Source organism: Sus scrofa, chromosome 5, assembly GCF_000003025.6.
Source record: "Sus scrofa isolate TJ Tabasco breed Duroc chromosome 5, Sscrofa11.1, whole genome shotgun sequence".
NCBI classification, from domain to species: Eukaryota; Metazoa; Chordata; class Mammalia; order Artiodactyla; family Suidae; genus Sus; species Sus scrofa.
The window spans coordinates 33169243-33195581 of NC_010447.5; the positions used below are offsets into that span (position 1 = coordinate 33169243).

The 26339-nt window shown below is 41.8% G+C and overlaps 1 protein-coding gene across 1 annotated transcript in view; it reads right to left on the minus strand.

The window, feature by feature from the left end:
• The window catches only part of CPM (carboxypeptidase M), a 94269-nt gene continuing 68781 nt past the window's right edge, over positions 852–26339 (minus strand). The window contains exons 6-9 of the mRNA XM_021091972.1: positions 26100–26270; positions 22026–22178; positions 4361–4509; positions 852–1452 (exon numbers count right to left, since the gene is read on the minus strand). Coding sequence (XP_020947631.1) covers positions 1210–1452; positions 4361–4509; positions 22026–22178; positions 26100–26270 — 716 coding nt within the window. The 3' untranslated portion in view covers positions 852–1209. The remainder of the gene's footprint in view (positions 1453–4360; positions 4510–22025; positions 22179–26099; positions 26271–26339) is intronic.

Here is a 26339-nt window from a genome sequence, read left to right on the forward strand (position 1 = left end):
GTTCGTTAACCGCGGAGCGACAAGGGGAACTCCAGGATGGCATTTCTTACACAGAGGAGACACAGCATGTTATGTGTGTAGGAACTACAAAGAGTTGATTGTTGTTTTTTGTTTTAAATAGGTCCTTTTCCCCAGAGCTGTGTGGAGGTGGGATTTGAAGAGAAGGAGGCTGGGAGCAAAAGACCAGTAAGGCTGTTGGCTGTGGTGCAGGTGAGCTATGATGGCCCAAACCTGGCAATGTTAGTAGCCACGCGAGAGGGCAGAATCAATCAACATGCACAAATAACAGTCTATAGTGAGTGAAGACATGGAATGGAGGAGGAGGAGGAGGTGGAGTTATCGCGGGTAACTCCCAGGCTTCTAGTTTGGTGCTCTCAGTATGAGAAAGAGAATGCAGGAGGAAGAGCAACTCTGGGGAGAAAAGTATGTTCAATTTTCAACATGTTGAGTTTGAGGCATCAATGGGTCACGTCCACATAGATACATCCAGTGGAGAGTCAGACCTGAGTCTGGAGCTCAGGCATTTGGAGGTCGTTGATATAACCGAAGACTGTGTCACCAGTTGCAGAAAGGCAGGGACCCTAACTTAATTGACCTATTATTTGGGGGCTCTGTAGACAAATTTATCATCCCATCAGATCCATATATTCTTGGACCACTGAGATGTGGTTGCCTGTTTTTTTCTTATATATTCTTAAAACATTGGCAAACCTTAATATTCCCAGTCCTATTATCACTTGTCCTTGCACTGAAAATTATATATGGCACCATCTTGTCACATGTAGCACACATGACAAGGTCTTGTATGTAGTAGGTGATCAGTAAATGTTCATCTTCATTGCTTATATTCATTTGGCTCTCTGTATACAAAATAAGTTCCTTGTTCCTTTTTTTTTTTTTTTTCTTGCAGGAACTTCTTTTTTGCTTCTCAAGTTTAACTTCTTACAAATTTCTAAGAATACTTCAAGATTAAGTGTAAGTGGGCGGTATTTGATGGGTAGATGTCTTCCATCAAGACTAAATCATTCCTTCCATTATCACCATACGTGGCTTGTTGCAGGTTTTAGAAACAACCATTTCTCTTCTTAGGGAAGGACTGTGGCATTTAACCAGTCGAGGTGTCCCACAGAGGGAGTTAGAGTTGCAGCAACCTGGCTTGAGTAATCCCTGATTCCAGGTGGTGATGGGGGTTGAGTTTCACATTTTGTTTTATTTGAACAATATGTGAAAAAGAGTCACTAAAAATAAGAACAGACTGGGCTTTGTTGCAACTGAGTGGCCTTGCAAATCTCTGTAAAGAGGAATCATAGGACATAAAGGATTTGATTCTGGGATATGATCCAATTGCCCTCTGAATGGAAGTAAAATATCCTTTTTAAGAGCACTGAAGTTCTGGGATTTGGGGGGAATAGTCACCTTTGTGAGATGTGGGTTGTGTCCAGGGACGGTAACCTGAGAGGAAACAAGAAACAGTTATCTGAGTGATTTCAAATGTTTTGTAGTGCCAACACTGAAAACACTGTTATCCACCACTAAAATGCAGCCCTTATCAAACACATGTGACAATCTGCCGTCTCCCAGGCTAGTAACAGCTTCGGTCTTGCTCGCTGAGTGAGTTATCCAATGCCTATGATGTGGACGACAGTTGTTAATGCTGCTGCTGAGAACTGCAGGGTGAAATAAAGACGGTTCCCTTATCTGAGATGTGAGTCAGAAGCTGGAAGCAATAGGCTGATTTCTGCCAGCATCGTTTTCATGGAGAGCAAAGGTAAAGAGTTGACTGTTTTTCTTTGTTCCAAATCTGTGCTTAACATCCTGACTTGGTATCAAGATTATTTATAAGTGGAATTCTTTGCTCGATTTATTCCATTTTCCTTGCAGCTGATCTGAGTGGGTAAGTTTACTGCTTCCGTATGAAGCTTTGATTTTACCTGGTTTTGTCCATATGAGTCTGAATCGTCAGCTAGATTTATCTTTTAGGTGGACAAAAAGATCAGGAAAAAGATATGACAAACACTAAATTAACTATAGATTATATCCACTGAGAAATGCTTTTCTTACATATAGTAGAGAGGGAAAAGAATGGGGCCTACGACTTACATAACCACTAACTAGCATGTATTTTAGCCACTCATTTCAGCTTCCAGAGTCTTACCTTCCTCTCTTGTCCTAGAACTTGGAACTAAAGCCAACATGTGCTGTGTTAGTCTAACTGGAAATGAACCATTCATAATGTTATTCTATAAAGATGTGGCTTATTTGTGGGACTGCATAAAAATAATGTAGATTCACTACAAGGAAAATGCTTTTTTTTTCATATAATGGAAATGTCAAAGTAGATGACAGGAAAATAAAGGGCCTTTTTAAGCAGAGATTCAGAGTGAGTTGAGGTCTTTCCAGCTCTATTCATCTCCTCAGTAGGAGACATGCTCAGGAAAAGGATTAGTTATCAATGCTTCTCACTCAGAGTGCTGGGGACCTGGGGGCTAACCTCTGGAGCAGGGGATTTTAATCCTATGGAGTTTTATAAACTGAAGAGCCTGTCTTTTATTATGTCCTAAAAGATGAAAGAATGAACTATGAAGCCACTTTTCATTGCAGAATAAATGACCACCTTCTCTCAGGAGTAGCTCTGTATGACTCACTAAGCAAACTACGAGAATCTTGACATTGTTAGAGAAAGTCACACCCAAGAGGAAGAGGCACAATATGGCCAGATAAATCAGGTACTTATTCATTAATTCATTCACATAAACACACTCAGGCTTAAACTAGTCACTGCCTCCTTAGAGAAATAAATGACTCAGAGACATGCGTCTTACATAGAATTTAGGGAGTTCCCTGGTGGCCCAGTGGTTAAGGATTTGGTTCACTGCTGTGGCACAGGTTTGATCCCTGACCCAGGAACTCCCACATGCCTCGAGTGCAGCCAAAAAACAAAACAAAACAAAACAAAAACCATAAATAGAATTAAACCTGGAATTTTACTTGCATTGATTAGAAGATACCATCATTTGCTTAAGAAAGAGCTGCAGGAGTTCCCGTCGTGGCGCAGTGGTTAACGAATCCGACTAGGAACCATGAGGTTGCGGGTTCGGTCCCTGCCCTTGCTCAGTGGGTTAATGATCCGGCGTTGCCGTGAGCTGTGGTGTAGGTTGCAGACGCGGCTCGGATCCTGCGTTGCTGTGCCTCTGGTGTAGGCTGGTGGCTACAGCTCCGATTCAACCCCTAGCCTGGCAATCTCCATATGCCGCGGGAGCAGCCCAAGAAATAGCAACAACAACAACAAAACACAAAAGACAAAAAAAAAAAAAAAAAAAAAAAAAAAAGAGCTGCAAAATATGTCTATCACTTAATACAGTGGTAAACTTTGTGGATCAAATTTTATTTGGATTAAGTTTTATTTGTAATGAGTTCTAAATTACTTGTGTCCCAATTTTTTTTGTTTTTGTTTTTTAGGGCTGCACCCACAGCATATGGAAGTTCCCAGGCTAGAGGTCTATGGGGTCGAAATGGAGCTGCAAATGCCTGGCTATGCCAGAGCCACAGCAACTCAGGATCCAAGCCACATCTGTGACCTACACCACAGCTCATTGCAATGCCAGATCCTTTCACCCACTGAGCAAGGCCAGGGATTGAACCTGCATCCTCATGGATACTAGTCAGGTTCATTATCACTGAGCCACTATGGGAACTCCCCAATCTTTTTTTTTTGTCTTTTTGCTTTATCTAGGGCCACTCCCGCGGCATAAGGAGGTTCCCAGGCTAGGGGTCTAATCGGAGCTGTAGCCGCCGGCCTACGCCAGAGCCACAGCAACGCGGGATCTGAGCCGCGTCTGCAACCTACACCACAGCTCACGGCAACGCCGGGTCCCTAACCCACTGAGCAAGGGCAGGGATCGAACCCGCAACCTCATGGTTCCTAGTCAGATTCGTTAACCACTGTGCCATGATGGGAACTCCCCCAATCTATTTTTTAATAGTAGAAATTATGTTTCATGGAACAGCCATTAAAATGGTATTCCATGAAGCTTGGAAATATTTTGGCTACATTGTTTGTTTATTCTTACTATTAATATGGTTTGTTTCATTTTTTATTATAAAAGGTATCACCAAAAATGGTATTTGGCTTCTATCAAAAGTTAATTGCCAGCTGGGAAAAAGCATGATTTTGGGGGTTCAGTCCTATTATTGCCATCTCACCTACTTCCTGCCAAATGCAAGTCTGATGTTGATCCATTCTTCTGTCCCGAGGTATCTACTTTTGGCCTTTCCAGGTTTATTTTAGATTCTTTCTATGTGAGTAAGTATTATTAATTCTATAATACTTTAATAACAATAACTAGCATTGCATACTCACCTCTATTACATAGGACCCAGGCAAGAGAAGGAGGTAATACTCTCCAAATTTGTTGGTTCTGTAAGGGCAAATATGTTTTCTGTCTTGGACTTCTACAATTACATTGGGTAAGGGAGTCTCATTCTGATCAAACACTTGACCCTTTACACCTGCAAGACAAAAAGAGAATAAAATGTTAATATATTTTATGGGCTATTAAAAAATTCTTATAATCAATTAAGAAAAATATGTCTAATATTTATTAGCTGTTTTAAGTTAAGGTGTTTTAGAGGGATGGTAAAATTAGAAAAAGTGGAGGAGTTCCCGTCGTGGCTCAGTGGTTAACGAATCCGACTGGGAACCATGAGGTTGCAGGTTCGTTCCCTGCCTTGCTCAGTGGGTTAAGGGTCCGGCATTTCCGTGAGCTGTGATGTAGGTTGCAGATGTGGCTTGGATCCTGTGTTGCTGTGGCTCTGGCGTAGGCCGGCGGCTACAGCTCCAATTAGACCCCTAGCCTGGGAAACTCCATATGCCGCTGGAGTGGCTTAAGAAAAGGCAAAAAGACAGAGAAAAAGAAAAAATGGAGATGAAATATAATATATTAGTTTCAGGTGTAAAAATATTTAATATCATATATATGTATTATGAAATAGTAAGAGTATGCCCAGTTAATATAGTTACAATTTTTTTTCTTGTGATAAAAACTTTTAAGATTCACTCTTAGCAAATTTAAAGTATATAATACAGTATTATGAACCATACTTACCATGCTGTACATTATATCCCCAGGACTTATTGATTTTATAACTGGAAGTTTGTACTTTTTGACCACCTTCACCTGTTTTACCCCACCCTCTGCCTCTGGGCAACTACCAATTTATTTGGTCTCTGATTTTGGGGTTTTTTTTTTTTTTTGGCTACATCCATGTCATGTGGAAGTTCCTGGGCCAGGGATCAGTCCTGTGTCACAACAGTGACAATCCTAGATCTTTAACCACTAGGCCACCAGGGAACTTCTTTTTAAAATTTATTATTTATTACTATAATTATTTTGCCTCAGGGCTGCACCTGTGGCATATGGAAGTTCCCAGGCTAGGCCTTAGATTGGAGCTGCAGTTGCTGGCCTATACCACAACCACAGCGCCATGTGGATCTGAGCCGCGTCTGTGACCTGCACCACAGCTCACAGCAACATTGAATCCTTAACCCAGGGTGAGACCAGGGATCGAACCTGCATCCTCATAGATACTAGTCAGGTTTATAAATAGTTGGAGAGTGTTTCAGTTGGCTCCTGGATGTATGTTAAATTAGAGGACTCTTCATCAGGCTGAAGTTTTCAGACAAGCAAATAGCCCTCTTTCATAGAAAGACTGAGCACTTTATAGTCAGATGCCTCAGCACTGGGCCCTGAGGGTAGCCAGGTAAGTCTGCGAGAGTCCTTTAGGTACTGTCTCTCAGTTTGCTATAGCCTTGTGGTTCTCATGGATACAAACCCTGTCTCTTTCAAAGCTAGATGTTTTGTAGGCTTGTCTCTTAGGTGCAGGTCTTAAAAGTTGGGGTGCCAGATGTGGGATTCAAACATTTTCTTCTCAGGGAGCAGCTTGGAGTTGTGTGTTCCTCCTTGATTGTGGGTTGCTATACCAGAGATGGGTTTATGGCAAGATTGTGTCTCAGCCTCTCCCACCTGCTTCAATGTAGGTTTTTTCTTGTTTACCTGATGTATAGAAGTTGCTCAGGTAGTTTTTAGGTTTCTTGCCTAGATAATTGTTCAATACACAGTTCTGGTGTGTCTGTGGGAAAAGGCGATTTCAGGACTCTCCTATGTCACCATCTTGAATCAGAACTTGGCAAACTTATTTTTCGTATAAATCAGATTGGTAGCTTGACTGTATTTTAAATTATAAGTTAAATTTGTTGGTGGTTGTTGAAAAAATTCCATTTATAGCACATATTATCAAAATGAGAGAACACAGATGACAATCTAAATCTATTCCTATCATTTCCAAGTTCTTTATTCAGTCACCAAACTGTATTGCGCATCATCATAGGTAGGTGCCATAAAGTCCTAAACAAAGCTCAAAAGTGCCGATGCATTGGAGATGGGGTTAAGATGGAGGAGTAGAAGGATTAGAACTCACCTTCTCTCATGAAAACAACAAAATTACAATCAATTGCTAAACAACCACAAACAAGAGACTGAAAACTACCAAAAAAGATACCCTACACCAAAAGGCAAAGAGAAGGCCCCATTGAGATGGTAAGAGGGATAATTATGCTGTTATAAGCAACCCCATACCCATTGGGTGGGCAGCTCACAGACTGGAAAGTAACTGTATTGCAGAGGCTCACCCATGGGAGTGAGAGTTCTGAGCCCCACCTCAGGTTCCCATGCCTGAGGTCTGGCATTGGGAGGAGGAGTCCCTGGAGCATTTGGCATTGAGAGCCAATGGGCCTTGTGCACAGGAGCTCTATGGGACTGGTGGAAAGTCTGCTCTTGAAATGTGCACACAGGCTTTCATGTGCACTAGGTCCCAGGGCAAAGCAGAGATTCCATAGGAATCTGGATCAGACCTGCCTGCAGACCTTGGAGGATCTACTGGGAAAATAGGGGGCCTTGGAGGAAAAGGCCTCAGGAATAATCATCAGCATGAACTCCTCTGGAGGTGGCCATTTTAGAAAAACCTGGCCCCATCCATCAGGGCTGAGAAGCCTCAGGCCAAACAAAAAACTGGGTGGGATCACAGCCCCACCCATCAGCCCACAGGCTGCCTAAAGACACCCCCCTATCCCCAAAGGCATAGAGCCACCTCTAATCACATCCAGAGACACAATTCCCCATCCATCAGGGTGATAAGAATCAGCTCCACCCACCAGTGGGCAGGAACCAGTCCCTCCCATCAGGAAGTCTGCAGCAAGCCCCTGTGCCAACTTCAGCCACAAGACATCAGAAGCAAGAGAGGCTACAACCTATTGCCTGCAAAAAGGAGACCACACAAAAATAATCTACGCAACATGAAAAAGCAGAGAAGTATGACTCAGACAAAGGAACAAGAAAAAAAACCCAGGAAAACAGCTAAGTGATCTGGAGATTACTGACCTCCATGAAAAAATTTTAATGATACTAAAGATGATTCAAAATCTTAGAAATAAACTGGAGGCAAAGATTGATAAATTACAAGAAACACTGAATGAAGAAATAGAAGATTTAAAGATTAAGCAAGCAGAGATGCAAAATACAATAGCTAAAATTAAAAAACTCACTAGAAGGAACTCTGTACAGAGTACAGGAGGCAGAAGAATGAATAGGTGAGGTGGAAGGCATACCAGTGGAAGGCATACCAGTGGAAATTACTGACGTGGAACAGAAAAGAAAAAGAAATGAAGCTGAAAAGAAATGAAGACAAGACTAAGAGAACTCTGGGACAGCTTTAAATGTACCAACATCTGTATTGTAGGGGTGCTAGAGGAGAAAAGAGAGAAAGGGCCAGAGAAAATACTTGAAGAGATAATAGCCAAGAACTTCCCTAACATGGGAAAGGGATCACTCACTCAAATCCATGAAGCATGACAAATACTATACAAAATAAACCCAAGGAAGGACACCCCAAGACAAATACTAATCAAACTCACCAAAATTAAAGAGGAAATATTGAAAGCCACTAGGGAAAAGAAACAAATAACATACAGGGGAACCCAGTAAGGTTATTGGCTGATTTTTCAGCACAAGCTTTGCAGGCTAGAAGGAAGTTGCATGATACACTTAAAGTGATGAAAGGAAAAAACCTCCAACCAAGATTATTCTACCCAGCAAGTATCTCATTCAGATTTGAAGGGAAATCAAAAGCTTTACAGACAAGCAAAAGCTAAGAGAATTCAGCACCATTAAACCAGCTTTACATCAAATACTAAAGGAACTTCTCTAGGTGAAAAAGACCACAACTAGAAACAAAAATATTACAAATGACAAGGCTCAGTGGTAAAGGCATACATATAGTAAAGGTAGGAAGTCATCCACACACAAATATGCTACCAAAATCAGAAATTGTGAGAAGAAGAGGGTACAAATGCAGGATACTGGAGATGCACTTGCACTTAAGAGACCAACAACTAAAAACAATCTTGACATATATAGATTTCTCTATCAAACCAAAAACTACAATATACACACACACAAATCACCTCATGGTAACCCCAAACCAAAAATCTACAATAGATACACACACAAATAAGAAAAAGCAATCCAAACACAACACTAAAGATAGTTATCAGGAGTTCCTGTTGTGGCAGGAAACAAATCCATGAGGATGTGGGTTTGATCCCTGGCCTTGCTCAATGGGTTGGGGAATCTGGCATTGTCATGAGCTGCAGTGTATGTGGCAGATGGGACTTAGATCTGGTGTTGCTGTGGCTGTGACACAGGCCAGCAGCTGTAGCTCTGATTTGACTCCTGCCCTGGGAACTTGCATATACTTTCTGGTGAGGCCTGAAAAAGAAAAAAAAAAAAAAAAGATAGTTATCAAACCACAAGGGAAGAAAAAAGACCAACAAAAACAAATGCAAAACAGTTAATAAAATGGCAATGAGAACATACATATCAATAATTACCTTAAATGTAAATGGACTAAATGCCCCAACCAAAAGGGCTGAATGGATACAAAACCAAGACCCATATACATACTGTCTTCAAGAGACCTACTTCAGTTCTAGAGACACATACGAACTGAAAGAGAGGATGGAAGAAAATATTCCATGCAAATGGAAATCATAAGAAAGTTGGAGTAGCAATACTTATATTAGACAAAATAGACCATAAAATAAAGAATGTTATAAAAGTCAAAGAAGGATGTTACATAATGATCAAAAGATCAATACAGGAAGATATAACAACTGTAAATATATACACACCCAACACAGGATCACCTCAATATATAAGGCAACTGCTAACAACCTTAAAAGGATAAATTGGCAATAATAGCAGGGGATTTTAACACACCACTTACAGCAATGGACAGATTATCCAGACAGAAAATCAACAAGGAAACACAGGCCTTAAGATTAGATACAGTAAACCAGATGGACTTAATAGATATTTATAAAATATTCAGTCCAAAAGCAGCAGAATACACATTCGTCTCAAGTGCACATGGAGCATTCTCTAGGATAGATCACATTCTGGGCCACAAATCAAGTCTCAGTAAATTTAAGAAAATTGAAATCATATCAAGTATCTTTTCTGAACACAATGCTATAAGACTAGAAATCAACAAGGAAAAAACTGCAAAAAACACAAACACATGGAGACTAAACATCATGCTAAACAACCAATGGATCACTGAAGAAATCAAAGAGGAAATTAAAAAATACCTAGAAGCAAATGACAACAAGGACACAACAGTCCAAAATCTATGGGATGCAGCAAAAGCAATTCTAAGAGGAAAGTTTATAGCAACACAAGCCTACCTCAGGAAACAAGAAAAATCTCAAATAAACAACTTAACTTTACACCTAAAGCAACTAGAGAAACAAGAACAGACAAAACCCAAAGTTAGTAAAAGGAAAGAAATAAAGAGCCGAGCAGAAATAAATGAAATAGAAATGAAGACAACCACAGAAAAGATCAATGAAATGAAAAGCTGGTTCTTTGAAAAGATAAACAAAATTGATAAATCCTTAAACCAGACTCATCAAGAAAAAAAAAAAAGAAAAAAAAAGAGAGAGGTCTTGGAGGAGTTCCCATTGTGGCACAGTGGTTAATGAGTCTGACTAGGAACCATGAGGTGCAGGTTCGATCCCTAGCCTTGCTCAGTGGGTTAAGGATCCAGCGTTGCTCTGAGCTGTGGTGTAGGTTGCAGATGCGGCTCGGATCCCACGTTGCTGCAGCTGTGGCATAGGCCGGCGGTTGCAGCTCCAATTCAACCCCTAGCCTGGGAACCTCCATATGCTGTAGGAGTGGCCCTAGATAAAGCAAAAAGACAAAAAAAAAAAAAAAAAAAAAAAAAAAAAAAAAAAAGAGAGAGGCCTCAAAATCAATAAAACTAGAAATGAAAAAGGAGAAGTTACTGTACCTAGAAAATCCTAAATATGCTACAACAGACATCACAGAAACACAAAGGATCATAAGAGACTACTACAAGCAACTATATGCCAATAAAATGACATCACAGAAACACAAAGGATCATAAGAGACTACTACAAGCAACTATATGCCAATAAAATGTACAACCTAGATGAAATGGAAAAATTTTTAGAAAAGTACAATCTTCAATCTTCTAAGACTAAACCAAGAAGAAATAGAAAAGATGAAAGACCAACCACAAGTACTGAAATTGAAACTGTGAATAAAAAACTTCCAACAGACAAAAATCCAGGACCAGATGGCTTCACAGGCAAATTCTATCAAAATTTTAGCAAAAGCTAACACCTATCCTTTAGAAACTATTCTAGAAAACTGCAGAGGAAGGAACATTTCCAAACCCATTCTATAAGGCCACCAGCATCCTGATACCAAAACCAGACAAAGATACCACAAAATAAGAAAATTACAGGTCAATATCACTGATGAACATGGATGCAAAAATCCTCAACAAAATACTAGCAAACTGAATCCATTGATACATTAAAAGGATTGTACACCATGATCAAGTGGGATTCATCCCAGGGATGCAAGGACTTTTCAATATCTGCAAATCAATAAGTGTAATACAGTAAATTAACAAACTGAAGAATAAAAACCATATGATTCTCTCAATTGATGCAGAAAAAGCCTTTGACAAAATCCACCACCCGTTTCTGATAAAAATCCTCCAGGAAGTGGGTATAGAGGGAACCAACCTCAGCATAATAAAGGTCATATATGACAAACCCAGAGCTAACATCATTCTCAATGGTGAAAAGCTGAAAGAATTCCTGCTGCAATCAGGAACAAGAAAAGGATGTCCACACTTGCCATTACTATTGAACACAGTTTTAGAAGTCCTAGCTACAACAATCAGAGAAGAAAAATAAATAAAAGGAATCCAAATTGGAAAGGAAGAAGTAAAACTATCACTGTTTGCAGGTGACATGTTACTGTACCTAGAAAAATCCTAAAGATGCTACTAGAAAACTGTTAGAGCTCAAATGAATTTGGTAAAGTTGACACATACAAAATTAATACACAGAAATCAACTGCATTTCTATATACTAACAATGAAAGATCAGAAAGAGAAATGAGGGAAACAATCCCATTTACCATCACATCAAGAAAAAAAAAATCTAGAATGAATCTACTTAAGGAGACAAAAGACCTGTACTCTGAAAACTATAAGATGCTGATGAAACAAATAAAAGATGACACAAACAGACGGAAAGATATATCATGCTCTTGGACTGGAAGAACCAATATTATCAAAATGACTACTGCCCAAGGCAATCTACAGATTCAATGCAATCCCTGTCAAATTACCAATGATATTTTTCACAGAACTAAAACAAAAGTTTGTTAGTTTGTCCATATTTTAAAGTTTGTTTGGAAGCACAAAAGACCCAGAATAGCCAAAGCCATCCTGAGAAAGAAAAATGGAGCTGAAAGAAGCAGGCTCCCTAACTTCAGACTTTATTACAAAGCTACAGTCATCAAAACAGTATGGTACTGGCACAAAGACAGAAATATAGATCAGTGGAACAGGATAGAAAGCCCAGAATTAAACCCACACACCTACAGCCAACTAATCTATGACAAAGGAGGCAAGAATATACAATGGAGAAAAGAGAGCCTGTTCAATAAGTGGTGCTGGGAAAACTGTACAGCTTCATGTAAAAGAATGAAACTAGAACACTCCCTAACACCATACACAAAAATAAACTCAAAATGGATTAAATACTTAAATATAAGACCAGATACTATAAAACTCCCAGAGGAAAACATAGGCCAAACACCCTGACACAAACCACGGCATCATCTTCTCAGATCTACCTCCTAGAGTAATGACAAAAAAACCAAAAATAAACAAATGGGACCTAATTAAACTGAAAAGTTTCTGTACCGAAAAGGAAATCCTAAACAAAACAAAAAAACAACCCACAGAATGGGAGAAAATATTTTCAAATGAAGTGACTAACAAGGGATTAATCTCCAAAATTTATAAACACCTCCTACAGCTCAATACCAAAAAAACAACACCATCAAAAAATAGGCAGAAGATCTAAACAGATAATTCTCCAAAGAAGACATGTGGATGGCCAAAAAACACATGAAAAGATGTTCAACATCATTCATTATTAGAGAAATGCAAATCAAAACTACTTTGAGGTACCACATTACACCAGCCAGAATGGCCATCATCAAAAAGTCTGCAAACAGTAAGTGCTAGAGAGGGTGTGGAGAAAAAGGAATGCTCTTATGCTATTGGTGGGAACGTAAATTGGTGCAACCACTGTGGAAAACAGTATGGAGAGTCCTCAAAAAACTAAAAATAGAATTACCATATGATCCAGGAATTCTCATGGTGGCTCAGTGGAAATGAACCCAACTAGTATCCATGAGGATGCAGGTTCAATCCCTGGTCCTGCTCAGTGGGTTATGGATCCGGGGTTGCTGTGAGCTTTGGTGTAGATCACAGGTATGCTCGGATCTGGTGTTGCTGTGTCTGTGGCGTAGACCTGCTGTTGCAGCTCCAATTAGATCCCTAGCTTGGGAACTTCCATATGCTGCACTTGCAGCCCTAAAGAAAAAAAAAAAAAAAAAGAACTACATGATCCAGCAATCCCATTCTTGTGCATCTATCTAGCAAAAAACCACGACTTGAAAAGACACATGTACCCCAATGTTCACTGATGCACTATATTCAATAGCTAAGACATGGAAGCAACCTAAATGTCCATCGACAGGAATGGATAAAGAAAATGTGGTATGTATATATAGTGGAATATTACTCAGCCATAAAAAGTAATGAAATAATGGAGTGTGGAGTAATGTAGATGGACATAGAAATTATCATCCTATGTGAAGTTAGACAATGAGATACAAACATCATATGCTATCACTTATATGTGGAATCTAAAAAAAGGATATTTGCAAAACAGAAACAGACTTTGAAAAATTTATAGTTACCAAAGGAGACAGGTTGTAGGGAGAGGGATGGACTGAGGTTTTGGGATTGAAATGTTCTAAAATTAGGTTGTGATGATGGTTGTTCAAGTATAAATATAATAAAATTCACTGAATTAAAAAATGCTAATATGTTAATATATAGTAAAATACTTATCTATGCAAGGGACTCAATACTTTTGTCTCATGGTCAGGCAACTACGTGGGAAGCAAAATTATAATCCCAGGGTTGCTTGGAAGCATGGAATCGATTGAAGGAATCTTATTATTTCTTTTTTTTTTTTTTTTTTTTTTTTTTTTTTTTTGTCTTTTCTAGGGCTACACCCGCAGCATATGGAGGTTCCCAGGCTAGGGGTCTAATCGGAGCTGTAGCTGCCGGCCTACGCCAGAGCCACAGCAACGCGGGATCTGAGCCGTGTCTACAACCTACACCACAGCTCATGGCGATGCAGGATCCTTAACCCACTGAGCAAGGCCAGGGATTGAACCTGCAACTTCACGGTTCCCAGTCGGATTCATTAACCACTGCGCCACCAAGGGGACTCCGGAATCTTATTATTTCTAATAACAGGAGCAAATATTTAGTGAGCAGTTAGTATATTTTGGGCTCTATTCTAAGTGCTTTATGTGCATTTTCTCAGTAACGCATCACATTCACTATGAGGCAGGCAATATTATTATCACAATTTTACTGATGAGGGAATTAAGGTTTTGGAAATTTTTTTTTTGGCCACAGCCACAGAACACAGAAGTTTCCAGGCCAGATATCAAACCCAAGCCACAGCAGTGACAGCGCTGAGTCCTTAACTGCTAGGTCATGAGAGAACTCCGAGGGTTTGGATTACTAAATAATCCAAGCTCACACAACCAATGAAGTGGTACAGCCTGGCTGCAAATCCATACCTACCCTGAACCTGACACCACACCCCTCACCTCAACATTTCAGGAATACAGTTAATATTCCTGTTAATATAGACTACTCTCGTTTTATTTTATTTTATTTTATTTTTTTGTCTTTTTGCTATTTCTTGGGCTGCTCCCACGGCATATGGAGGTTCCCAGGCTAGGGGTCTAATTGGAGCTGTAGCCACCAACCTATGCCAGAGCCACAGCAACGCAGGATCCGAGCCGTGTCTGCAGTCTACACCACAGCTCACGGCAACGCCGGATCGTTAACCCACTGAGCAAGGACAGGGACCGAACCCACAACCTCATGGTTCCTAGTCGGATTCGTTAACCACTGCGCCACGACGGGAACTCCTCTCGTTTTATTTTAAATCGTATTTTCCCACTCCAGTTTGTTCACTTCAGTCACAAGTCACAGTGTCTTAATGACAAAGGTGAGAAAAAAGAGCCCTTAATGAAAAAAGGACCCTGAACTAGCCCCAAACAGTTATACTTGGGAATTATTTATTATGACAAAAAAAATGAGGTACATATTAAATAGTGTCCTTTAGAAAAGGTTAAAATAAAATGTAAAAGTTTTGACATTTACCAACAAAATTTTTACCTGGAACATTAAGCAAACTTCTATCTGTCCCAAGTTGCTTTTTACTTTTTAATGTTTTTTTTTGGCCACACCCACGGCATGTGGAAGTTCCCCAGGCCAGGGATCAAACCCATGCCGCGGCAGTGACATTGCCAGATCCAGGGAACTCCACTTTTTTCTAATTCTTTTTTTCTTTCTTTCTTTTTTTTTTTTTTTGTCTTTTTTTGCCTTTTTCTAGGGCCGATTCCCGAGGCATAAGGAGGTTCCCAGGCTAGGGGTCGAATCGGAGCTGTAGCCGCTGGCCTACGCCAGGAGCCACAGCAACGCAGGATCCGAGCCGCGTCTGCAACCTACTCCACAGCTCATGGCAACGCCGGATCCTTAACCCACTGAGCAAGGCCAGGGATCGAACCCGCAACCTCATGGTTCCTAGTTGGATTCGTTAACCACTGCACCACGATGGGAACTCCAGTGACATTCTTTTTTGAAGAGATATTTCCGTTATGTCCTTCTTAGGAAGTCCTTTAATACATTAGAATCCCAGCTCCCAAATTACTAAACATTCCCAAGCCTCAATTTCATCACCTATAAAATGCAGATAGTAAGTACACCTTCCAGGATGGTTATAAAGATCAAATTGCAAGTAACCAAACAGGAGGCTCAACAAATAAAACCCCTTTCTTATTTTTTCTTTTTATGGCCACACCCATGGCATATGGAAGTTCCCGGGCTAGTGGCAGAATCAGAGCTGTAGCTGCAGCCCTACACCACAGCTGCAGCAACGCCAGACCCAAGGCACATCCTCAACCTACACCATGACTTACGGCAACGCCAGATCCTTAACCCACTGAGTAAGGCCAGGGATCAAACCAGCATCCTTATGGAGACTACTTCAGATTCTTAAACCACTGAGCCACAACAGGAGCTCCCAATCCCTTTCTTAATCCTTCTCTTTCTTCTTCTTCTTCTTTTTTGCTTTTTAGGGCCGCATGTGCAGCATATGGAGGTTCCCAGGCTAGGGGTCTAATCGGAGCTACAGCTGCCCAGCTGCGCCACAGCCACAGCAACGCCAAATCCTAACCATGTCTGCAACCTACCCCGAAGCTCACAGCAGCGCCGGATCCTTAACCCACTGAGCAAGGGCAGGGATCGAATCCGCAACCTCCTGGTTCCTAGTCGGATTCGTTAACCACTGAGCCACAATGGGAATTCCCTCTTTTTATTTGAATAAGAAAAATGATACAAAGGAATAGAAAGACTATAGCTATTTAAGTTTGAAGTTGAGACAGGAATACTGGGTAAGCTGCTGGGCTCTCAATTCAACTTTGTCCCACAGGGGCAAGAATATGTGAAAGAAAAAGCTATTTTTATTTTCTCCTTCCTTCGGTCTCTGAAATAGCTTAGAGTCTTCTTTCCACTTAGAAAGTCTGTGTCTCTGAGCAAGAGAGCTTGTGGTCGGGGTGGTACATGTGCTGGCATCTTTTGTATTTTCCACTGTCTTCTTCGAAGCCAACCAAATCAAACAAAACCAAACCCAAACTCATAAAAAAATAAGATACCTTGGAAATTGGCTTTACCCCATCCTTTAACATCTAAGATACTGCTGAAATAAGATTAGGGATGCTAAGGAGGCAGAAGACATCAAGGAAAAAAAGTCACAGTACCTTAAAAATAAGTCAGCAAACAGTAATCAAAACAGTGTGGCCTTGGCACAAAAACAGACATATACATCAATGGAACAGAACAGCTTAGAAATAAACCCACAGAGCCATGGTCAATTAATCCTCAACAAAGGAAGCACAAACATACAATGGGGGAAAGGCAGTCTCTTCAGCAAGTGGTGTTGAGAAAGCTGGACAGACACATGCAAATCAAGGAAGTTAGAACACTCCCTCACACCAGGCACAAAAATAAACTCAAAATGGCTTAAAGACTTAAATACAAGATATGATGCCATAAAACCTCTAGAAAAGAACATAGGTAAAACATTCTCTGACATAAATCACAACAGTGTTTTCTTAGGTCATTCTCCTAAGGCAATAGAAATGAATGCAAAAATAAAAAAAAATAGGACTTATCAAACTTACGAGCATTTGTAAACAAAACGAAAAAACCTAATGGAATGGGAGAAAATATTCGCAAATTATGTGACCAACAAGGACTTAAGTTTCCAAAATATACAAACAGCTCATACAACTCAGTAACAAGAAAACTAAACAACCCAGTTGAAAAATGGGCAGAAGACTTAAACAGACATTTCTCCAAAGACATACAGATGGCCAGTAGGCACGTGAAAAGATGTTCAACATCGCTAATTATTAGAGAAATGCAAATCAAAACTGCAGTGAGGTACCACCTAATACCAGTCAGAATGGCCATCTTTAAAAAGTCTACAAATTACAAATGCTGGAGAGGGTGTGGAGAAAGGGGTACCCTACACTGTTGTAAAGGTAAGTTGGTGCAGCCACTGCGGAAAATAAAATGGAGATTCCTCAAAAAGCTAAAAATAGAGGTGCCATATGATCCAACAAACGTATAATTCAAAAAGATAATATGCACCCCTATGTTTAGAGCAGGAACTATTTCTAACAGCCAAGACATGATTGAAAGAACTTCAATGTCCATTGCCAGAGGAATGGATAAGAAGATAGAGTACATACAAACCATAGGGTACTAGAAAAGCCACAGAAAAGAGACAATAATGTCATTTGTAGCAACATGGATGGACCTAGAGAGTCTCTTACTAAGTCAGTCAGAAAGAGAAAGACAAATACCACATGATATCACTTATATGTGGAATCTAAAAATATGACACGAACTTATTTATGAAACAGAAACAGACTCACCGACATTGAGAACAGACTTGTGATTGCCAGGGGGGAGGTAGGGTAGGGGAGAGATGGACTGGGAGTTTAAGATTAGCAGATGCAAACTACTATATACATAGGATGGATAAACAAAAAGGTCCTACTACATAGCGCAGGGAATATATTCAATATCCTCTGATAAACCATAATGGGAAAGAATATGAAAAAGAATGTACACATACACAATGTGTGTATGTTTCAATAAATATATATTTGAATCATTTTGTTGTACAGCATAAATTAATACATTATAAATCAACTATACTTCAATTAAAAAAAGCAAATTCCTTCTTGGCTGGAAGTGGTTGTTACACTGTAACAGAACAGATTTGATTTTTTTTGACAGTCTATGAACAGTGCTTTTGGATGGCCTTAGGCACCCACACAAGACCCCTATAATCATGTGTCACAACTGAAAAAAGACTTCAAGGGACCTGTAGCTTGCCTATCCTCAAATATAGGAAAAGGAAGAGTAATTTGGATCGAGGTTAATTGCAAATGAAATGTCTTCACATTCTGGTTTGACTCTCATTCTGTGTCCTCTAAAGACCAAAAGATTTGTTTCCATATGGCCCTTCCCCAAACCTAGAGACAGTTCTTTAAGCTGGGGATATCTGAATATCACACTGTGACTGAACAATCCCAGACTATGCTTAAATATGAATTTTCTATTAGAGGATAACCGCATACCACTAACCAAATGAAAGCTGTCTTTGGATCTTATATGTCTTTTCAATATTCTGTTCAGGCACCACCAATTTTTCCACTTAGAGGAAAGTGATTGTTTTACCAGAAGAGATGCTTTATTTCTATATGCTGGGAAAAAAAAAAAAAAAAAAAGACCAGTAGATCCAAAGAGATGCAGAGACAGCCAGCACCATTATATCAGGATAACAAAAAGCAGAATTTTGAAAAAGCTCAGGTAATAAAGCAGAATACCATCTGAGAGGTAACTTCTGTGCACACATCTGGAAATGAGGAGAAAGTTAGAGTTCTCCTTCCCTTGGACATGGATCAAGCTCCAAGGATGAAAAGCCTGTGCTGGGTAAGAACTGGCCACAGGGCAGAGTCTGAGCTGGTGGGAGACTGTGCCCTCCCATGTACCCACTTAATGATCATAGCTGCCACTGACTTTGGACCTGATGACAGATGCTAATCTATCTCTCACAGGCTTATGGAACTCGGCATATACCAGATTCTCTCAGGCCGGGGCTGCTTAGGTTTCTGGGGGCGGTGGGCCCTCCCCCAAACCTCTGGGTTCAGATCTGCTCTGAGGATCTCAGGGGAGAGGACAAGAAGCAGGCCCTATCAGGTCCTGTTCATCTCTGCAGGACAAGCAGGACATTCCAGTCCCTAGAATTCAGACTTGCCTTAATGCCTGTCTCACCCTCACACCAACCCAAGCCTGGGCAACCCTCTAAGCATGACAACACAGCAGCAGGGGCCTGAGTTTAGATCGAGGTTGGCAGTGAGCTTTCATGGAAAGAGTGACCCCATCAGAGCTTTAGAACAAGCTCGGGTGAGGCAGGGCAGCGCCTATTACTCCCAGCTATCAGCTGGCTCAAACTGGCTGAGACAAATGGGTTGCAAACTTTCACACAGGGGCACGTGGCAGAGCAGCTTAGGCCTGACCAGCCTCCTTCCCTCTAGGCCAGGCAGGAGGCCTTTCCTTACCAGACAAGGGAGGCAAGAGCCTTTGACCCACCTGGAAATCTCAGAGACCATCTTAGTATCTGAGCAAGTGGTGAAACTGAACCAATGAAGGCAATGCAGTTTGACAAACATCACTCATTTTCTTAAACCAGAGTAACAGCGGTAAAAAGATATTTGCTCCCATTATCCACAATCAGAGATGCTCTCTGGCTTCCTACTGGGCACCAGCATGGAGAGAACCTCTCTACCAAGTAACAGTAACCATACTGTATCAGTGTTTTGAAACTGGGTTTCATTATTCAAGTAAGAAACTAAAGAAAACCCTGTCTTACACCACTAGAGGGCAGTGTTGATGTGTTAACATCTTTTTTTTTTTTTTTTTTTTTTTTAAGTGAGCTGTGCACAGCTGATTATAGCGACAGGAAGACAGATGCTCTTTATAAAATCTACTTAAATGGACTTGTAAGCCCTTCAAATTAATAACAATAATTTTGCTGTAACTTCTATGTTATTTAACAATTTATAAAGCCCCTTCACTGCACTATTATGTCAGCAACATATTTCAGAGCCGACCTTAATTCAGTGCTTAGTAAATAACCTTTCCAGCTAGACTGAAATTCTGATGATAGCCGTGCCGTTCATGGAACATTTTTCGAGTTCAGTTCCACTCCCATGCTGATGCTCCCGAGGGAGGAATTTTAAGAAAGAACAGAGTACACACTAAAGGATCGATATAAGTAGAAATGCAGTAGAAGTAGAGCTGTGCCTCATGAGGAAAATCAAGCAGAGAAACACCAGAATACAAAGTCTGAGGACATAATGAGAAACAAGCTTAATAAATGTTATTATGAGGCCGGTGAAAAAGAAAGATGACATTTTGTAATATCCCCCATCAACCTACCCCATAAATATCTTTGCCAGTTAGGTGCAGCCCTGCGAATTCAAAAATAATCTTTGCGGGGAGTTCCTGTCATGGCACAGTAGTTAAGGAATCCGACTAGGAACCATGAAGTTGCGGGTTCGGTCCCTGCCCTTGCCCCGCATTGCCGTGAGCTGTGGTGTAGGTTGCAGACGCGGCTCGGATCCCACGTTGCTGTGTCTCTGTGGCGTAGGCTGGCAGCTACAGCTCCGATTGGACCCCTAGCCTGGGAATCTCCATATGCCACAGGAGCGGCCCAAGAAATGGCAAAAAAGACAAAAAAATAAAAATAAAAAAAAGATAATTTTTGCGTACTTGTGTTAGGGGGGTGGGTGGCAAGGGACTGGGGGTCAAGTACAAAAGGGGGAAGGAACATCCATTGTATGGATGTGTGGCCAAGGGAAGCTCCTAATGGCCCTTGCACTCAGCCCTGTACCCCCTTGTTTCTGATGTTGCCCTGCCTCAACCGTCTCCATCTGTTTTCAGCAGGTGGGGAGTTTGGTGTGAAACATGCAGAAAACCCAGGGATTATGCAATTATGCAGCAGGTCAAGATAAGACCTCTTCAACACAAACACACCCTCCACTTTGGCCTGATGTGGTAACATAATTGTTGCTCTGCTTCCTGATATGCTTCTTCCCCCACGATGTTCTGAACAAAGAAAACAGCTTTAACTCAGGCAATGCAGAAGAGGTTGCTCACTCTGCCCAAGATTCTATTGTCATCACAAGCAGTGTGTTTCTCTAGTGCAACGGTTTTCAAAGAGTGGTCCCTGGACCACCAGCATCAGCATCACCCCAGATGTTAATCATTCTAGACCGTTAAACCAGAAACTCTGGGGATGGTGCCTGGCAATTTATGTTTTAACAAACCCTCGTGGTGAGTCTGCTGTACATGGCTGAGAATGTACATGGCCTATGCTTGTCACATTTAGTTTGTCCATCTGTGATAAAGGCCAGACAGCCATCCAAAAAGTAGGCTGCAGGAGTTTCCACTGTGGCGCAACAGAACTGGTAGTGTCTCTGCAGAGTTGGGATGCAGGTTCAATCACTGGACTGGCACAGTGGGTTAAGGATCTGGCATTGCCACAACTGTGGCATAGGTCACAACCTTGGCTTGGATCTGATCCCTGGTGGGGGTGGCAAAAAAAAAAAAAAAAAAAAATCCAACAGGTTGCAAAGACTCCCCGGGGCCAGGTTATTTGGCAGAGTTGAGGGCTGGGAGGGGTTGAAACTAAGGGTGCTAGCTTACCACCTAGAAAAAATGCAAAATGGTATGTCCGACGTTCTCTGGGTCTGTGATAGATCACAAGTGACAAGCCAATGTGGCTTTTTTTCCAAATGGGTGATGATATAACAGAGTAACAGCCTGTTTTTCAGATCGTTTGCCAGATTTTGACGTCATTTGACATGTAAAATTAGCAATACCTGATTTTACACCCCAGATTAAAATAACATGCACCATGCTTTCTCTTATATGGACTGATGGATGCTGCATTTGGCACGTGCTACAGATATTCATGCAAAAAGAAGTTGGAACCATTAGATCTGGTACCGAAAATGATGCTGTACCTCAAAAACACAGATAGGGGCTTGGGTTTTCTCAACCCAAGGGTTTTGCCAGATGCTATATTTTGGGTTAACGGGAATCCGTAAGAAAATCTTACAAACCTATGTGCACTTGTTTCATGTATTCGAGCAGTGAGTCTTTGTTATCGTTCCAGAAGCCTGGAAGCTTCTCTTCTCGAGGATATTTACAGCACGACAGCTCCAATGTAATTTCAAAACACTGGGCCCAGATGTAGTTGTAATCTTGCATTCCACCTAAACACAAACATATTTAATTTGGAATGAGGTCTAAAATTGGGGTGAAGCCAAGTATCACATACCTTGGGGGACAGGTGAATGAGATAGTTGCAACAAAAGTACATGCAAACAGGAAAAGATGAATTTGACATATGAACATGAACAATTAGGGCTTAACATTTTATTATCCAGACATGACTGAGCAATCCTAAATATTCCCATATGGGTAACTGATTCAGAGCTGACTGGTGTTCAGCTGCACATCAAAATTAAATGAGAGGTAGGGGAAGGGTCCTTTCTAAAAATCAATTACGAAAAGGATTCCTCAAATTACATTCTTTCCTCAAGTACATTTTAAACAAATATAAACTAGAGTGAGGTTTCTTTTTAAATAGTTCGACCAACCATTCATAAGCACATTTATTGTGCAAAGTTAAGTATAAGAATCTGGAGGAGGGAGTTCCCGTCGTGGCACAGTGGTTAATGAATCCGACTAGGAACCATGAGGTTGTGGGTTCGATCCCTGGCCTTGCTCAGTGGGTTAAGGATCCGGCGCTGCCATGAGCTGTGGAGTAGGTTGCAGACGCAGCTCGGATCCTGCATTGCTGTGGCTCTGGCGTAGGCTGGTGGCTGCAGCTCTGATTCGACCCCTAACCTGGGAACCTCCATATGCCGTGGGAGCGGCCCAAGAAATAGCAAAAAGACAAAAAATAAAAGAATCTGGAGGAATAACAATGGCCAATGTTTCCTGAATGTTTGCTATTTATTGCTAGGGACTGTTTGAAGAGCTTTGTTATCAACTCAGTTAATCCTCATAGCAATTATTACCCATATTTTACAGATGAGGAAACCTATTCACAAATGATTGGTAATTTGCCCAAGGATTCCTGCCAGTGAATGGCAAGACCAGTGCACAGGCCATTGTCCCTGGGCCACTGTGCTCTCCTAACCCATCACACTGTGCCATGCTGACTCTGGGGATGGGGGGAGACCCAGGCCCCTGTCACTTCTGGGGTTACCTCTGCCCATGCTCACTTTCTAGTTCTTACCTCTCAATACCCTATTTTCAAAGGGTTATAATCATATTTTATATTCCCTAAGACGTATAACTTTCCATATTTTAAAATCTCTGAATTGGGAAATATCTTAAATTTGATGTCTGAAAAATATCATTGTGTTATGAGTTTGGATGGAAACTTTTTCTTTCCTGATGGGACATTGTATTTAACCATCTGTGGCATCTTGGATTTGAGGAACTATAGTAACTTTGAAGGAAGTGGTCTCTGCCAGATCTCCCTTCCTCCCTTTCGCCTTCTCTCTCTCTTTTTATTTTTTATGTTTTTGCCACACTTGCAGTATATGGAGGTTCCCAAGCTAGGGGTCCAATTGGAGCTGCAGCTGCCGGCCTACACCACAGCCACAGCAACGCCAAATCCAAGCTGCATCTGCAACCTACACTGACGCCTGTAACCCACTGAGGGAAGCCAGAGATCGAATCCACATCCTTACGGATACTAGCTGGGTTCTTAAACCCATTGAGCCACAATGGGAACTTCTCTGCTGGATTTTAACTAGTTATCCTTGATATCTGCCCAGTAAAATATGTATTCTCAGCTCCATTAGGGATGGATTCTCAGTTCCACCCACTGGGAAGTAATGAAGTAAAAAAAAAAAAAAAAAAAAAAGTGTTCAGGAGTTCCCATTGTGGCTCAGCAGAAATGAATCTGACTAGTATTTATGAGGATCAGGTTTGATCCTTGGCTTCACTCAGTGGGTTAAGGATCTGGCGTTGCCATGAGCTGTGGTGTAGGTTGCAGATGTGGCTCAGATCTGGTGTTGCTGTGGCTGTGGTGTAGGCTGGCGACTATAGCTCTGATTCAACCTCTAGCCTGGAAACCTACATATGCCATGGGTGTGGCCCTAAAAAGACATAAAAGACAAAAAAAAATTATGCTCAGAAAATGGTCAAAATCTTAAGTAAATATTGAATAACATCTACATATGTCCAGATTTTAGCCAGGAAGAATTCCTCTGTCCCTTCTTTTCCTTTACTTACAAATTTTGTAGTTTTCTCTAACCTCATTTTCACCAAGAAATAAAAAAGGAAAAAAAAAAGAGAGAAACGAAACAGAACAAAAACCCTTGACTGGATAGGTATGTCTCGGAAAGAATTTAAACTTAAAGAATTTAAAGAAAGAATTAAAATGGCAAAACAGATGTGCAAAACAGGTTGTGCCAAGCACAGAGGATGGAGAATGCCAAGTGTGGAGAGTGTGTGCAGCCCCGGATAAGGCCAGTGAGCCCTGGTGGATAAAGCCTCCAGGTTGGGCCAGCATGCTTTGTCCTAAGCTCCTCCAAGTAGCTGGCTCTGACTTTTTTTTTTCTCTGAAAGGCACACAGTTTACACAAAGACACACTTGGCAACTTTTTCCAACAGCAAAATCAGATTCCCAGTGACTCTCCCACACATCTGGACCTGTCTTGAAAGTTACAGACCATGCACACGAAGGGCAGCTCTGCCACTGGACAGGAGGGGGCCCCTCCTTTCCTGGAGAGAGCAGTGAGCAAGGGACTAGGCTGCAGCCCCCAAAGTGGGGATGCGGAGGCTGTCTCGGATGTCGGAGAGAAGTTTGGGATGTTGGGATATCTGTCTGGACCCGGCTGCCTGACAGTCACGGTCTATGCTTATTTATATTACCTGGAAAGCTGGCAGAGACCTGCCCAGACACCAAAGTCACAACGTGTGCATCCAAAGTGACAACGGGGGAAGTGGCCTGTGTGCAGCAATGCCGCCTACAGCTTGCTGTTGGGAGGAGCAGGCTAATCAGTCTGGAAGGGGCACTTTGCACAGAGGCAGTGGAAACCCCATTCCAGCCTGCTGTCTCCCCTTCTGTCCTAGGTCCCTCCTACTCTCTCTCAATTTCCACACTAGGATTCGGACCTACTCCCCCTGTCCCCCCCAACCCCTCGGGGGGCTTTTGCTTACATCATTTCTTCTGATAAGAACATCTTGGAGTTCCTGTCGTGGCTCAGTGGTTAACGAATCCGACTAGGAACCATGAGGTTGCGGGTTCGATCCCTGGCCTTGCTCAGTGGGTTAAGGATCCGGCGTTGCCGTGAGCTGTGGCGTAGGTCGCAGATGTGGCTCAGATCCCGTGTTGCTGTGGCTCTGGTGTAGGCCAGTGGCTACAGCTCCGATTGGACCCCTAGCCTGGGAACCTCCATATGCCGCCGGAGTGGCTCAAGAAAAGGCAAAAAGACAAAACAAAACAAAAAAAGAATCTCTCCCCTCTCATGTTCCGTCCTTGCTTCCTCCCTTTCCTGGCCGTCCTGTGCCAAGGGGGACAAACTAGAGGGCTCTTTGGTTTAGCCTGTGAAGGAGCTTAGAAATCAGGAGACTTCACGGACACATCCGGCTTGCTTCACAAACTGGGAGATCTGGCAATACCGGGCCCCCACGGCTGCACGGCGGTAGTCGCTGGCTCTAAGCAGCAGCTGCCCCCACCAGAGGAGACACAGCCTGCGTTTCTCCAAGGCCTTCACTACCACCTGCTGTCGTGTGGCTGGACACCCCTGTGGTACATGGTACCGTTTCCAACTGTCTATTTTTATTCAGATGACAGGGCCATCACAGTTATTCATTCGCATGTTGCTCTTCCCAGTTAAACTTGGGCTTATGATCTGTGTCCTTGCTCATCTTTTTGGCACAGCTCCTGGCTCACAGGTGAACGCTCAACAAGCGTCTGAACGAAGGAGGCTTTGCTGATGCGGAAGAGACACTCGGTCCCCTCCCAGTGCTCTGTGGTATCAGCAGACAGAGACACAGCTGAAGGGATGCACTGTGCCCAGCCAAGCTGGCAACGGCTGGGGTCACCCAGAACCAGCTGGCACCTCTGGGTGAAGGCAACACAAAGGTTAGCAGAGCAAAGAGAAACTCACCTTTGAGGGGATACCAAAAGTATCCATTTACAATCCCACTAGGAGAATCTATTTTAGTTTTACACGGCTTTCTTTTCTTCATGTCAGGATTTTTTGAAGCATAGGTATGTGCAAGATATTGAAACACATCATCATCGGGGGTTAAGCTCCGGGAGTATAACGTCCCAGTTGCTGTAGGTGAAAGATGGACCAAGACCTTTGAGTTGGCGTTAGAACCAGAGACAGCACACGTCAGGTTAG